This window comes from Pristis pectinata, chromosome 26 (assembly GCF_009764475.1).
Source record: "Pristis pectinata isolate sPriPec2 chromosome 26, sPriPec2.1.pri, whole genome shotgun sequence".
Lineage (NCBI taxonomy): Eukaryota > Metazoa > Chordata > Chondrichthyes > Rhinopristiformes > Pristidae > Pristis > Pristis pectinata.
Genome location: NC_067430.1, coordinates 2,088,873 through 2,105,919, shown reverse-complemented (window position 1 = coordinate 2,105,919; position 17,047 = coordinate 2,088,873). Strand labels below are relative to the sequence as shown.

The 17,047-nt window shown below is 41.8% G+C and overlaps 1 protein-coding gene across 2 annotated transcripts in view; it reads right to left on the bottom strand.

Moving 5' to 3' along the window:
- usp48 (ubiquitin specific peptidase 48) overlaps positions 1 to 17,047 on the bottom strand; it is a 133,010-nt gene that overhangs the window by 71,224 nt on the left and 44,739 nt on the right. For both annotated transcript variants that reach the window (XM_052039261.1, XM_052039262.1), the window contains exons 6-8: positions 10,523 to 10,631; positions 8,644 to 8,777; positions 160 to 242 (exon numbers count right to left, since the gene is read on the bottom strand). In XM_052039261.1, the coding sequence (XP_051895221.1) occupies positions 160 to 242; positions 8,644 to 8,777; positions 10,523 to 10,631 (326 nt within the window). The remainder of the gene's footprint in view (positions 1 to 159; positions 243 to 8,643; positions 8,778 to 10,522; positions 10,632 to 17,047) is intronic.

Below are 17,047 nucleotides of genomic sequence, written 5' to 3'. Positions count from 1 at the left end.
CTAACGGGTAGGTTAATGTGCTTTCAGCAGAAGTAAACATCCAGTTCCCACACTACAGATGAATTTGACCTGGATCCTCAAAAACAAGTACAATGAATTCCAGAAACAACGCAAGTCCAACATCATTACTGAAATAATTAATATTAAATTTCCCCTTACCTTTCCTTTCAAGATATGTAGTTAAGTCTAAAACTTCAGGAAAACTGATGTAGGAATTTAGTTTTTTCTTATGACCAGTTTGCCTGCAAGGTTAAAATTTCATAACTTAGTACTGACAAATTCTGACCCAAGCAAACTAGTGTAATTTTTTAAAAACAAAATATAGATGTAAATTCTGAAAAGCAAACACAAGGGCGATGGTGCACGCAAGCATAATAAAGATCTAAGAACACAGGAAGATAAAAATGAGAGTAAGCTTCCCATTACTCCATTCAATTAGATCTTGGGCGAAGTATGACCTATGTAAATATGCAATGGTTCCCTTCTTAGTGTTACCCTGCAAAGAACTGAATCCTTAAAGCTCCTGGTCTTGTAGTGCCAATACTCACAGGTACTTATCTCCTGTACTTTAAAAAAGACATTCACTCAGGCTGCTCACTGTTGTATTAACAGAAAATGCTGCAAACACTCAGCAAGTCAGGCTGCATCTATGGAAAGAGCCTTATAGGGCGAGGTCAGGTGACCTAATCCAGCAGGTAAAGAGCAGTTAAAAATCAGATTAAGCTTCTTTGTCTGTGTAACGTGTAGCTAATGGTAAAACGGTGGGACGCACCCAGCTGACCAGACTATACAGAGAACAAGTGAAGGCAGGCAGAAATGACGGTTCTGATACAGACAAACATAAAGAGTGAGTTATCTGAAGTTAGAGAAATCAATATAAATTGAAACCAATACTGGTTTCTACAATTTAGAAGAGGCCACATTGTGAACATTGAATTCAGTACACCAGATCAGAAGATGCACAAGTGAATTGCTGCTTCACCTCAGAAGACAGTTTGTGTGCCTGAATGGTGGGAAGAGAAGAGGTGAAAGGATGGGTGTTGCACCTCCTGCAGATGCACAAGAAAGGTCTACAAAACACGGAGTGGTTGGCAGCGCAGAAGAGCAGAGCAGGGAGTCCAAGGGAACATTTGTTTTGAAATGCTGGGAGGGGAAGAGATGGGAACACGTGTGGTGGAGGAGCTGGTGGAAATTGCAAAGGATGATCCACTTAATGCAGAGGCTGGTGGGGTGGAAGGTAAGGGTCGTTGTTTGGGGGGGGGGTCACTGTCCAGGAGGAAAAAGGGGTGGTGAGGAAAGAGCATAGATGTGAGAAATAGATGCGAGAAATAGATGCAGTGTGGTCAAGGGATCCATCCACTATGATAGTCTGGAAGCTGAGTGGCATAGGCATGTCCCATAGCCTTACCATTACCAGACAAAGCAGCTCAATCTGACTGTAATTGCTACATTAGGTCATCTGGTCTCTATCAGAAATATTCTTTCTGTTCTACTCATCCCTCCCTCACCTTCTCTGCTACTGAAAACTAACTTGTTTCCTGTCTTTTCCAGTGCTGATGAAGTGTCCCAAACTGAAATATTAACTGCTTCTTTTCCCACAGATGCTGTCTGACTTGCTGACCATTTGCAGCAATTTCTGTTTCTATTTCAGATTTCCAGCATCTGAAGGTTTTTTTATATATATTTCCATTTACTGCGCACTGCTAGGTTGGGAACCGGATGCCCCCACAGCAATGAAACCATGATCTCGCAGCATCACGCAGAGGCTGTCTGCAAGGGTAAATGCCGGGTAGACTAGGGCAAGCAGTGTGGCCACTCAGCAATGAAATGCAGGGCTCAGGGTGCACCCTAGCTGGCGCAGTGGGTGCAGACCATTGCCAGGGACTGGCAGCAGCTGCTCCACGTGTTGACACAAGGCCAAGATCTTACAGTTTCTCCCATCACCTCCTATTGGTTGTGATGAAAGCTGCTGTCTCACCATCCCTTTGCTCGGCTCCTCAGCCTGGAGGTTTCTCTGTGGTGACAAGCTCAAAAGTTGTCAATGGCTAGTTGCTGAGCTTGTTGCTGAGATGTTGCTGAGCTTGTTACTGAGATGTTGCTGAGCTTGTTGCTGAGATGTTGCTGAGCTTGTTGCTGAGCTTGTTGCTGAGCTTGTTGCTGAGCTTGTTGCTGAGATGTTGCTGAGATGGGGAGACAGCAGCTTCCATCACATCTAGAGATCTGACCGATCTGTCTCCAGCAAATACTGCACTGACCAGGATACAGCTGAGAGCCGTATCGGAGCACCGAGAGGTTCCACCACTCACCCACTATCAGTCCTCGTAGGTAGCCATTGTACATTCCTTGGTAGCTCACTCCACACCAAGTTATGCAGCCATTAAGTTACTTTAACTGCTTCACAGACTTGGGAGAGCCCGCAGAGGGCTAACCCCTCACCAGGTTGCAGGTCCAGCAGCAGGGAGTGCGAGGGGTCATGTCGGGTTCCAGGCACAGCATCAATGTCAGTAATGCATCTCTGTATAATGGCACCTTTTAGCACTGATTCCATTTGTGCTCTCAATCCTGGGTTGCATCCCCAGTGCTGAGGGAGGAATCAGTGAACTCATCTAATCTCAAATCCCTTAATACCCTTTGTTACTAAAAGCTCATCAATCTCAGACTGAGGTTGCTAATTTAATAATTTTAGGACCATTGCAACTGACAGTACTGCCTTTTCAGATTCCCAGTGAGATCAGTATAGAGAGTCATAGAATTATACAGCGTAGAAACAGGCCTTTTGGCCCATTGCATCTATGCTGACCATCATGCCTATCTATACTAATCCCACTTGTCTGCATTAATTCCATATCCCTCTATGTCCTGTTCACTCTAGTACCGGTCCAGATGCCTCTTAAATGTTGTTATTCTTCCTACCTCCTCTAGCAGCTCATTCCAGGTACCAACTATTCTTGGTGTGAAAAATTTACCCTTCAGATCCCCTTTAAACCTCCTCCATCTCACCTTAAACCTCTGCCCTCTAGTTTCAGAAACCCTTTCCATGGGAAAGGGACTCTGGCTGTCAATCCTATTTATGCTTCTCCTAATCTTATATATCTCTATCATGTCTCCTCTCAGCCTCCTTTGCTCCAGGGAAAACAGACCCAGCCAATCCAATCCCTCCTTATAACTCAAGCCCTCAAATCCAGACAACATCCTTGTGAACATATTTTGCTCCTTCTCTATCTTAATTACATCCTTCCTGTAGTCTGGTGACCAGAACTGCACACAATACTCCAAGTGCAGTGTAACCAACATATTTGTACAACTGTAACATGACATCCCAACTCTTGGGCTCAGTGCTTTGGCTGATGAAGGCCATATGCCTTCTTCAGCACCCTGCCTACCTGTGTTGCCACTTTCAGGGAACTACGTACTTGTATCCAGAGGTGTCTCTGTTCATGAACACACCCCAGGGTCCTACCATTCACTGTGTATGTCCTGCCCTGGTTTAACTTTCCAAAATGGATCACTTCGCATTTGTCTGAGTTAAATTCCACCTGCCATTCTCATCTCACTTTATCGACATCCTGTTGAACCATAGAAACCATAGAAAAACTACAGCACAGAAAACAGGCCATTCGGCCCTTCTAGTCTGTGCCGAAACATTATTCTGCTAGTCCCATTTACCTGCCCCCAGCCCATACCCCTCCAGACCTCTCTCGTCCATGTATCTATCCAATTTACTCTTAAAAGTTAAGAGCGAGCCCGCATTTACCACATCAGATGGCAGCCCATTCCACACTCCCACCACTCTTTGAGTGAAGAAAGTCCCTCTAATGTTCCCCCTAAACCTTTCCCCTTTCACCCTAAAGCCATGTCCTCTCGTACTTATCTCTCCTAATCTAGGTGGGAAGAGCCTACTTGCATTAACCCTGACTATGCCCCTCATCATTTTATAAACCTCTATCATATCTCCCCTCATTCTTCTCCGCTCCAAGGAATAAAGTCCTAACATGCTCAATCTTTCCTTATAACTCAACTCCTGAAGACCCGGCAACATTCTTGTAAATCTCCTCTACACTCTTTCAATCTTACTGACATCCTTCCTGTAGTTCGGCGACCAGAACGGCACACAATATTTTAAATTTGGTCTCACCAATGACTTATACAACCTCACCAAAATATTCCAACTCCTATACTCAATACTTCGATTTATAAATGCCAGGATGCCAAAAGCCTTTTTTACAACCCTGTCTACCTGTGACTCTACTTTCAGGGAATTATGTATCTGAACTCCCAGATCCCTTTGTTCCTCCGCACTCCTCAGAGCCCTACCATTTATTGTGTATGTCCTCCCTTGATTTGTCCTTCCAAAATGCAACACCTCACACTTGTCTGCATTAAATTCCATCTGCCATTTTCTGGACCATTTTTCCATTTGGTCCGGATCCCTCTGCAAGCTTTGAAAGCCTTCCTCGCTGTCCACAACACCTCCAATCTTAGTGTCATCCGCAACTTACTAATCCAATTTACCACATTATCGTCTAGATCATTGATATATACAACAAACAACAATGGCCCCAACACAGATCCCTGAGGCACACCACTAGTCACAGGCCTCCAATCTGAGAAACAACCATCCACAACCACTCTGTCTTCTCTCACTCAGCCAATTTCGAATCCAGTTTACAACCTTTCCATGGATACCCATTAACTAAACCTTCTGAACAAATTTCCCATGTGGGACCTTGTTAAAGGCCTTACTAAAGTCCATGTAGACAACATCCACAGCCTTACCTTCATCTACTTTCTTAGACCTCCTCAAAAAACTCCACAAGATTCGTTAAACACGATCAACCTTCAACAACTTTTTTTCTCTCGACTCTACTATCAATTTTGGTGTCATCTGCAAACTTGCTAATCACGCCACCTACATTCCCATCCAAATCATTAACACGTGTGATGAACAACAAAGGACCCAGCACTGATCCCTGTGGCACACCACTGGTCACAGGCCTCCAATTTAAAAAACAACCCTCGCTGCCACCCTCTGCCTCCTAGGGAAAAGAGGTTGGTCAGGAGGATCCCTTAAAAGAGACACTGTAAGTGAAAAGGACAGATTGGTAGAGGTGTTCCGTGACACCACTTATAGCAGAGGAAACTAGCAATCAGGACATCATGATGAATTGGTTAATTTGTTTATTATTGTCACATGTACTGAGGTACAGTGAAAAATGTTTTGCAAGCCATCCACACAGATCATTTCATCACATCAGTGCATTGAGGTAGTAAAAGGGAAAACAATAACAGAATGCAGAATAAAGTGTTACAGTTACAGAGAAAGTGCAGTACAGGCAGACAATATGGTAAAAAGCCATCATGAGGTAGATTGTGAAGTCAAGAGTCCATCTTTTCGTACGAGAGGTCTGTTCAATAATCTTATAACAGCGGGATAAAAGCTGTCCTTGAGCCTGGTGGTATGTACTTTCAGGCCTTTGTATCTTCTGCCCAATGGGAGAGGGGAGAAGAGAGAATGTCTGGGGTGGGTGGGGTCTTTGATTACATTGGCTGCTTTACCGAGGCAGCGAGAAGTGTAGACAGAAACTTACATTGAGTAAAATTAACACAAGCAAAATAGCAAAAGCAAAGATTATAATGGCATCAGAAAGTGGCAATTTTCCAGGACCTGATGGTTCCAATCCCAGAATTTTAAAGGCAGTAGGTGAAAACATGACAAGATACCCTAACAATAATTTTCCAGAGCTTTCTCAATTTGGGAACTATTCCTGTAGATTGAAATATTACATATGACATTCCATTATATAAGGAAGGTAGGGAGACAGAAACCAGTTAGTCTAATGTTGACAGTTTATAATTAAGGTCAGAGAGACTGATCCACCTTTAAATTTTGAGTTCACCAGAGAGCCAGTGTGAGTTTATACAGTATGGATTATTTGATCTGAACCTGATTGTGAATATTTTATGAATAGTCGACTGTAATATTGGACAAGAGAATGTCTGTGTACATTATGCATATGGACTTCAACAATTATTGGAGGAAGTTGTTCTCTAGACAGCATTAGCTGAAATTGAAGCTCAAGGAATGGAACCAGATTATTGACCTAGCTGGGGAATTGACTGAGCAACAGGTACTCTGGCAGCATGTAACTAGTGGTGTCTTGCAAGGATCTTGACTCAAGAATACTTGGTTTTATCTTTAAAAGTTTGGAAAAGCATGGACTTATTAAGGATAATCAGAGAAGTCCTGATTTACAGATTTCATTGAGTTTTTTGAGAAGCTGACGAAGATGATTGATGTGGGTAGGGCAGTGGGTGTTGTCTATATGAACTTTAATAAAGCATTTGACAATGTCCCTCCTGGTAGGCTGGTGTAGTAGATTAAGTCACATGGGATCCACAGTGAGTTGGTAGGTAGGATCCAAAATCGGCTTAGTCATAGATGACAGAGGATAGAGGTGAAGGGGTGTTTTCCTGAGTGGTGGTCTATGACCAGTGGTGTTCGCAAGAAACTTTGCTGGGACCTCTATATAATACCGATGAAAATTTAGGTGGTCCAATTAGTAAGTTTGCAGAAACACAAAACTTGCTGGAGCTGTGGATTGTGTGGAAGGTTGTCAAAGGAATCAGCAGGATATAAACCATTTGGAAATGTGGGCGGAGAAATGGCAGATGAAGTTCAATCCAGACAAGTGTTACATTTTGGGAGTAAATTGCATGACCTTTAGGAGCATTCGTGTACAGAGTGATCTTGGGGTACAGGTCCATAGCCCCCTGAAATTGGCAGCACAGATGGAGAGGGTAGTAAATCAGGCATATGGCATTCTTGCCTTCATTGGTTGGGGTACTAAGTATAAAAGCTGGAAATTCATATTGTAGCTGTCTAAAACTTAGGCCACATTTGGAGTACAAATTGGTGATAGGAAACATGTGGAGGTGCAGAAGTTTTACCAGGATGTTGCCTGGATCGGAGCATTTTAGCTAAAAAGGAGAGGTGAGACAAACTTGGATTGTTTTCCCTGAAAGGTCTGAGGCCAAGGGGCGACCCGATAGAAGTATAAAAAATTATGAGAGGCATAGGGTAGATAGTCAGAATCTTCTTCCCAGGGTGGAACTGCAAATAATAGAAGGCATATGTTTAAAGTGAGAGGGAGAAAGTTTATTGAAAGTTAGATTGGCATCATGGTCAGCACAGACATGGTGAGCTGAGGGACTTGTTCCTGTGTTGTATGTTCTATATCGAAGTTTACTGATGCAAAAGGTAGTGAGTATTGTGAGCAGTTTAGAAGAAAACATTAAAATCATGAAAATACTAATATTTGAGTGAATGAGCAAATGGATGTGTGTGTGGGTAAATGTGAGATCATCCAATCTGGATCTAGAAAGGATAGAACAAAATACTGTATAAATGGGGACAAGCTGGTCACAATGGAGGTCCAAAGAGACTGGGGAATGGGCCCATGTAAGAACATTAATGTGTCTTTGACAGTTGCAGAGAATAACAGAAAGATTAATAGGTGTACAAAATATTAAGAGGAATAGATAGAGTGGTCAGCCAGCGCCTCTTTCCCGGGGCACCAATGCTCAATACAAGAGGGCATGGCTTTAAGGTAATGGGTGGGAAGTTCAAGGGAGATATCAGAGGAAGGTTTTTTACCCAGAGAGTGGTTGGGACATGGAATGCGCTGCCTGGGGCGGTGGTGGAGGCAGGTACATTGGTCAAATTCAAGAGATTGCTAGATAAGCATATGGAGGAATTTAAAATAGAGGGATATGTGGGAGGAAGAGGTTAGATAGTCTTAGGTGTGGTTTAAAGGTCGGCACAACATTGTGGGCCAAAGGGCCTGTATTGTGCTGTACTGTTCTATGACTCTATGATGACCTACAGGTCTGCAGTGCGCAAAGATTGAAGTTGTGCTACTAGCTCTACAGAAACCTGATGAGACTAAACCTTCGGTATTAGGGCAGTTCTGAGCTCCACACGAGGAAGGACATGTTGGCCTGGGAGGGAGTGCAGGGTACATTTATAATACAGCAAGAGTTAAAAATTATGAGGTGAAATCACCCTGTAAACTGGGGTTGCATTCCTTGCTCTTTAGGTTTTAAGCAGTAATATGGTTGAAGCTTTCAGGATATTAGGTGAAACAGATGGATAAATGAAGAGAAAATATTCTGCTAGTTGGAGAGTCAAAGACCTAGAGGTCACAGACATAAAAGTTATTCAGGCCTTTCAGGAGTAAAGATAGAAAGTACATCTGCACACAGTGTTCATCACAGTTTGGGTCTTTTGTCCACGAATAACAATTGCTGTTAGATTCTGCCCCCAGAACACTCTACATAAAAATGCATTTCACTGTCTGTTTCGATGTACATGTGACTAATAAAGATATCTTATCTTAAAGGTGTGTTCACACTCATAAAAGCACTAATCTGTGCACATGAATGCTTAAAATTCAATTAATAAAATTCACAAATTATAATTACATACAACACTTAAAAGTTTACTCAGAGTGAGAGTTTCAATACAGATTTCACAAGCATTTGTTAGACAAAATCATGGTTCCAAAGTCAACGGCACAGAATATTCCACCAAAACAAAAACAATTATACATTAATAATTCTTTCAGAATATTAACTGTGACTGACCTGTCAAAGACAAACCTCAAAAGCTGCAAATTGAGGGTTCTTGGGAGGCTGAGTAGTTTAATTTTTCTGGTAGCATTCTGTTTATCTTGACATTCATCACAAAAGTACCTATTGTCCCCTTCCAACTTTTCTTCCTAAAACAAAATTCAAGATTTTCAAAAGGGAAGCTAAAATATTCAAAGCAAATTTTATACACATCAATTGGTTTCTTAAATAGCAAGTCCACAATTATAAGTCCACAATTATAAAATTAATGGACGTCTTCTATGCTTCAGCATTCTAAATCAAATTGAACATCTATTCAAAAGAAGTTAACACAAAGCACATTTGGCAATCCTACAGAATGTGGCTGCATGACATGCAAGGCATGAGCTACACGTGATGCACCAAATATCACATGGAGTCTCACATGATGCTTTGCTTAAACAGATTCCACAAAAGATGAATACCTAGGATGGAAGACGGGATTGAAGAAGTGAACTGTAAACTAAGCAACAAAGAGGGAAAGTATACTGACGATGTGAAGAATGGTGCAGCATGACATAAGGACAGCAAATTTGGAATATATTTAAAATAAAAGGGGAGATTTAAATAGAAAAATGAGAAGTCTGAACTTAAATCTTAGGTCTTAGGGGATCAGAAGTGATAAGATATGATAGGAGTAGCAGAATGTGGACATTAAAGTTTTACAGGATAGAGATCGAGGCATTAGCACTAAGTGCATTATGGCAATGGCGGCTGGAGTTTTTGCGAGTATCTTGTTTTTAAATAATCTCTAACCATTTGTTTACCCTATCCTGTAGCTGTTATGTGATTCATTCACAGGAAACTTTATCAAAGGCCTCTGAAAATCTAAAATTGTAAGAATGCCCCTTTCCATTTTACTGAAGCCAAGGAGGTCTAACAGCTTGCACATTGTTTCTGCTCTGCATAAGTAGATACCTAAATAATACCAGAGAAAAACAGAGCGCATTTATGATGAAGTGCTACAGACAATGCAGCTGTAATTAGTTTTGCATATTTTGCATACATCTAAATAGTGCATTCTTAGAAATATTAAAACAGTTGGATTAAACTAATAATCTTCGCTGCAATAAAATTTTTAATCAACTGATCTTTTTAATAGCAAAACTGCACAGTCGGAGCAGCTGCACAGGTTTTAATCTCCTTCCTGTAAACAATCCTCAACAATGGTATCAGTTCTAAAGCATCTTGAAAAATCAAGTGTGCACTGGTCACCAGTGATATTAGTTGTTTCATTTTGTTTCTCTTTTCTCATCACAAAACTATCTAGCATTCTGTCAGATTTGTTTCCCGTATCTTGCATCTTAAACCACAACTGCAGCTTATCAATTGCACGCTGGCAAGTTCTTCAACTTCTCTAACTAGCCTTGTCACTACAGAGCCCAAATAAGCTTCTCAGAACTTAGCAAACACATTATAATCATGCACACTGCTCATCTGTGTTTAAATGATGAATATAACTTTATATCTTGAATATGAATTTTCTTTAATTTCTAATACTGAGATATTAAATTCTCAATAATGTGTTTCAGGATGAGCATGTCCATGGACAGGTAATCTCCCCCCACAGTGCAGTTGAATGAAGATTAATAGAACCATGTACGCAACCTTTCAATCTCGTGCCAATGATAATGCCGGGTTCAATACAATCCGAGTCCCAATAGGGACCTCTGAAGTAAGCTTCCCAACTCTTGGGTTAAAAAGGCTGCAAAATTATTGAAATTCAGAAATAATGACATCTGTTTTATACAGGTGAATAAACCTAATTCTGATTCTGAATGTGGTAGGCAAGATACAAATGATTAATAAGAGCCGATTTGCTTTTACTTGGCCACATTACTAGATGCCTAGGTACCTTCAGAAACTCATCAATGCAATCTGTCAGCTGCTTGTGTCCTTGGATATTTAACTCCAGCTCATAAAAACGGGATAACAGCTTAGACTCACGGCCACACTGATTACATCTGAAAGTAAAGAGAGATTTCTGATTAAGTGGAAGTTAAACTAATCACTGTTTTGAGAAAGACAATTCTACAAAATATCGTTCCACACATAAAAACTCAACCGTTAAATTATTGGGATACAAAGTCCTAAATCAAGCATCTTTCATCAGATTCTTACCAATATTAGCAGGAGTTTCATTCTTCCATTCAAACAGGCGATCCACATTTGATCAGGATACTTGTCCTGTTAAGGAATCCAACACTTGCTAACAACTATTTCCACAAATTCTGCTCAGTTGCAGATTAACAGATGAATTTACCTCAAAGGTCGGTTATCAAAAGAAATGTTTGTTCAGGACAGGTGACCAAACACTTGAACTAGGAGTAGGTTTTAAGGAGCGCTGTAAAGAACAGGATGAAAACTATGAGGTTTAAAAGCAAAAAACAAACCGCTGGAGGAACTTAGTGGGTCGAGCAGCATCTGTGGAGAGAAAGGAATTTCAAATGTTTTGGGTTGAGATTCCGCATCAGGACAGCAGGCTCATATTCCAGCTGGGTAGTCTACAGCCCCGTGGTACAAAAACTCAATTTTCCAATTTCGGGTAAGACTTCCGTGTTCCCACCCCTGCTCTCTCTTCCTCCAATCCACCCCGGTCCTCCCATTTTTGTTCCCTTTTCCATATGCACCTCTTCAGCCCCCCCCATCACCCATTCTCCTCCTAGTTCCATCCACCTACAACCCACACACTTCACCCACCCATCTGGTTCCATCTGTCCATCTCTCCCTCAAATCGTTCCCATTATCACCTTCCTTACTTATCAGATTCTAGCCTTTGTGTCCCTGCTCACCAACCACCAGTCTCTGTCCCCACCTTCAAACACCTCCCCTCCTCTACCTGCCCCCGCCCCTCCTTTCCTTGTCTGCTTCCACCTATCACCCACCTTCACCCTCCCCTAAGCCCACCTGGCTCCACCTGCCCTTCATCCCTCACACTTCTCTGATCCACCGATCACCTACCAGCATCCGCCTTCCCCCTCCCCTCTTTCTACCGGCTACCTTCCCCCTCCACTCTCAGTCCTGATGCAGGGTCTTGACACAAAATGTTGACAATACCTTTCCCTTCACAATATGCCACTGAGTTCCTCCAGCAGTTTGTTTATTCAGATTTCAGCATCTGCAGTCTCTTATGGCTAAGGTTTAAAAAGTGAATTCCCATCTTAAGTTCAAAGTTCCATCAGCAGGAAATAACAGTCAGCCCTTGGTGACAAGTTTGAGATCAGCTCAGGGTCAAACAGGACAGTAGAGTTATGGACAGTACTTTAGTCTTCCCAATCTTTAATGGAGGAAGTTTGTATTCAGGGGTATTATAATAGTGGAAATAAAAGAAGTGACCAAGAGGACTGATGAGGCAGGGAGGTAGATGTTGTCTACATGGACTTTAGCAAGGCCTTTGTCAAGGTCACACACAGGTTAGTCCGGAAGGTTAGATCACATGGGATCCAGGATGAGCTAGCCAATTGGATACAAAATTGGCTTGGTGGAAGGATACAAGTGGTAGTGGAGGGTTGTTATTCAGATTAAAGGCTTGTGACCAGTGGTGTGCCACAGGGATCGGCACTAGGTCCACTGTTTGTCATATATATTAACAATTTGGATGACAATGTTGTTAACGTGCTTAGAAGTTTGCAGATGACACTAAAATTGGTGGTGTAGTGGCAGTGAAGAAGGTTATCAAAGATTACAACAGGATCTAGATGAACTGGGGAGGTGGGCCAAGGAATGGCAGATGGAATTTAATTCTGACAAGTGCAAAGTGTTGCATTTTGGTCAGTTCAACCAGGTCAGGACTTGCACAGTAAATGATAGGGTCCTGGAGAGTACTGTAGAACAGAGAGACCTAGGTACAGGTACATGGTTCTCTGAAAGTGGTGACACAGGTAGGCAGGGTGATGATAGTGGCATTTGGCATGCTTTCCTTCATTGGTGAGGGCAGTGAGAACAGGAGCTGGGACATCATGTTGCAACTGTACAAGTTGTTGCTGACATCACACTTGGAGTATTATGTATAGATCTGGTCACGAATAGGATGTCATAAGCAAGAAAGGGTGTAGACAAGATTCACGAGGATGCTACCGGGACAAGGTATAAGGATAGGCTGGTTTGCTGGGACTTCTTTCCCCCCTGGAGCGTAGAGGCTGAGGGCTGACCTTACATAAGCTAATATAAAATCATGAGGGGACAAAGGTGGATGGTCACAGTCTTTTTCCCAGGGTAGTGGAATCTAAAACTAGAGGGCACAGATTGAAGGCGAGAGGGGCAAGATTTAAAAGGGACCCGGGGGGAAACTTTTTTCACACAGAGGGTGGCGGGTACACGGAACAAGGTGTCACAGGAAGCTGTCGAGGTGGGTAAAATTACAATGTTTAGGAGGCATTTAGACAGGCACATGGATAGGAAATGTTTACGGGATATGGGCCAAATGCAAGCAAATGGGACTAGCTCAGATAGATATCTTGGTTGGCATGGATAAGTTGGGCTGAAGGGCCTGGTTCTGTGCTGTATAACTCTATGACTCAAACATTCTAATGTTTTACAGCCAAGGAGTACTTTGAAAGTATAATCCCTGTTATAGTATCAAACAACAACCAAGTTAAATAAAAAATTGTTTCCTATCCATTCACGCCCATCAAGGAACGGCAGATGGAATTTAACTTGGATCAGATGCGCGAGTCCTGATGCAGGGTTTCGAGCCTAAGTATCGACAATTCCTTCCCCCTCCCTCCCATAGATGTTGCTCGACCTCTTGAGTCCCTCCAGCAGATTGTTTGTTACCCCATCTTTCAAATTATCCTCAATTTAAACACACCACCATTGGTAGTTGCACCTCTAGATGTCAAGAGGCATGGAACCTACCTCCAGTGATCTATCTAAACCTCTTTCAGCAGTTTTTGAACTTCTGCCCTGATACCTACTCATGGGTAGGCAGCAATTTTTTGTACAATAATACTCCTGCAAGATTTCTTGGGAATACTTTGTTTTGCTAAGAGTATTATGTAACTGCAAGTTGTTATAATACCGACAAGATAATTCAGTGATGCTGACTGAAAAATAAAGAAAATCAATTTGTTTTTGAGTACAAGATCTTTTGCATGCATCTCAGAAGCCAGGTAGGGCACAGAGTTAACCCTTTCCTGCAACAGAGCATCTCCAACTGGACAGGACTTCCTCAGTGTTGCAGTGTAATGTCTGCATAGTTTTTGGAATGAGGTTTGGATCACCAACCGACAATCAACAATGCTACTATTCAACCAAAGTTGATGCCTTACAGAGCAAAGCAGTATTTAATATCAGTGACATTTCTCAATTCTGAAGGACAAATTTTATAACATTGGTATAGTTGGTCAACAAAACAAGGAAGGCAGTTACAATATAAAGCAACCTAGATTTAGTTTTGCAAATTCAGCATTGTTCCTTCATATTGCTGTTGTCTTTAATTACATTGGCATGGGGGCCCCCTAATATAGACTGGAGAACAGCCAAGGAAAGCAATAAGTGCTCGAACTGGGAAACAGAACTGGAAGATTTAGTACCTCAAATGGCACAGGTCTCACAAAACACATCTAAACACAACATGCAAGTCAAAATAAGCTTAGTATTGTTAAAGCTAATTCTTAAATTATTGCAGACTATTGGATACCTTTATTAATACACTGAAGAACGTTTGATTCACTTTTTTTTAAAAAACAAAAGAATGTTATGCAGTAGTATAATAATTTTTCCAGTGAGCTTAAAGGTTGTGCAGGAAATGGGGCCCCAGTGCAGTTCAAGGGTGTGCAGGAAACAGGGCCTAGGTGTGTTTAAGGGGGTGCTAGAAACAAAATCCAGTGGGTCAGATGCTGAACCATTGGGATCTTAGAACAGCTACTTACTTTTTCATCTTTGTACAAAGAAATACTATTCTTTATTCACTTAATATCACCTAGCTTCTGAGAGTGAAGTAACAGCATTCAGTTAAAAATTGAATACTATATCCTTTATTAAAAGCAATAAAACCTAAATTTGATTCAGTCCAATGAGAAAAATGCAGTGAAATTATTCCATATTTAACTGAAATTAATTTGTGATTAATGATAAATCCCAAAATGATTTAAACTTTACCATGGAACTATAAGCACCAGAAAGTGAGCCATAATGACTCAGATTTTGTTGTAGCAGGGTAATTACTGCACATTCTACTTTTTTTAAAATTTTATTTACAGCGTGGTAACAGGCCCTTCCAGCCCAACGAGTTCGCACCGCCCATTTTAAACCCCAAATTAACCTACCCGTACGTCTTTAGAATGTGGGAGGAAACCGGAACACCCACGCAGACACAGGAGAATATACAAACTCCTTACAGACAGCAATGGGAATCGAACCCCGATCGCTGGCGCTGTAATAGCGTCACGCTAACTGCTATGCTACCGTGCCGCTATTAAAAATGTTTTGTGCGTAGGTTAAGTATACTAATCTCATTGCACAGAGGGGAACTAACATCTGGTGCACAAGCAAACAAACCTTGCATTACTTTTAACCAATCAGATTGAAGGACTAAGGTTTGAGCAGCTCGTTGCCCAAGAAAGAAGTGCAAGTTCAAATGGTAGATTTGAGTGGGTGAAGTTGATATCAAATCAGTTACTGAAAGAAACAGAGTGCAAAAGAAAAATTGGATTATGAGAGGGAAAGAAAGACAAAGGGAAAGAAAACAAATAAAATCGCCAACAGTGAAGAGCTAAAGTTGGTTCAATAATTAATATTCAGTGTCAGAGGGGCTGTGTGGGAGCAATTAACTATTGTTAAAATACCTACCTTTGAGCTGACAAGAACAATTTCTGTGGAACATTGAGTATGTATCGGCTATAAAAATACTAAAACTCCACAACATTCAATATATTTCGACAGTAAATATGCTACTTACACAAAATCAACTTAATGCTACTCAACTCTATCTGCAACTTTTGGGTATCATCATTTAAATGGACATCTGCCTCTTGCCTCAAATTGTTATTCTATCTGTGTAGAGTTAACAGCGAACATAAAATGCCTCACCATTGTTATTTCAGAAAACCCAGAACATTAGCTTGTTTAGCGGTTAGCGTAACGCTATTACAGCACCAGTGACCCGGGTTCATTTCCGGCTGCTGTAAGGAGCTTGTACGTTCTCCCCGTGTCTGCGTGGGTTTTCTCCAGGTGCTCCAGTTTCCTCCCACATCCCAAAGACGTACGGTTTAGAAAGCTGTAGGTATGCTATGTCGGCGCCGGAAGCGTGGTGAGACTTGCGGGCCAACCCCAGAACACTCTACACAATAGACGCATTTCACTGTGTGTTTTGATATACATGTGACTAATAAAGATATCTTATCTTGTCTTATTATATCTTCACAAAAACTGAAAGTAAATACAGTCATGTTGCTTGGGGGAAATAAATAAGATGGTTCGCTGATTGTGAGATTGTATATTAACTCATGATCTTGCCTGACCAGAAAGCATAGCAATTTATAAAGGAACTTCTCATGCACAGGCTAAGTGGAACTCAGTTAAAGACATAGGAACATAGAAAACCTACAGCACAATTCAGGGCCTTCGGCCCACAAAGCTGTGCCGAACATGTCCCTACCCCAGAAACTACTAGGCTTACCCACAGCCCTCTATTTTTCTCAGCTCCATGTACCTATCCAGAAGTCTCTTAAAAGACCCTATCACATCCGCCTCCACCACTGTTGCCGGCAGCCCATTCCACGCACTCACCACTCTCTGAGTAAAAAACTTACCCCTGACATCTCCTCTGTACCTACTCCCCAGCACCTTAAACCTACGTCCTCTTGTGGCAACCATTTCAGCCCTGGGAAAAAGCCTCTGACTATCCACACGATCAATGCCTCTCATCATCTTATATACCTCTATCAGGTCCCCCCTCATCCTCTGTCGCTCCAAGGAGAAAAGGCCGAGTTCCTTCAAACTGTTTTCATAAGGCATGCTCCCCAATCCAGGCAGCATCCTTCTAAATCTCCTCTGCACCCTTTCTATGCTTTCCACATCCTTCCTGTAGTGAGGTGACCAGAACTGAGCACAGTACTCCAAAGTGGGGTCTGACCAGGGACCTATATAGCTGCAACATTACCTCTCGGCTCCTAAATTCAATTCCACAATTGATGAAGGACAATACACCATTTGCCTTCTTAACCATAGAGTCAACCTGGGCAGCTGCTTTGAGTGTCCTATGGACTCTGACCCCAAGATCCCTCTGATTCTCCACACTGCCTATAGACCCACCATTAATACTATACTCTGCCATCATATTTGACCTACCAAAATGAACCATTTCAGACTTATCTGGGTTGAACTCCATCTGCCACTTCTCAGCCCAGTTTTGCATCTTATCTATATCCCGCTGTAA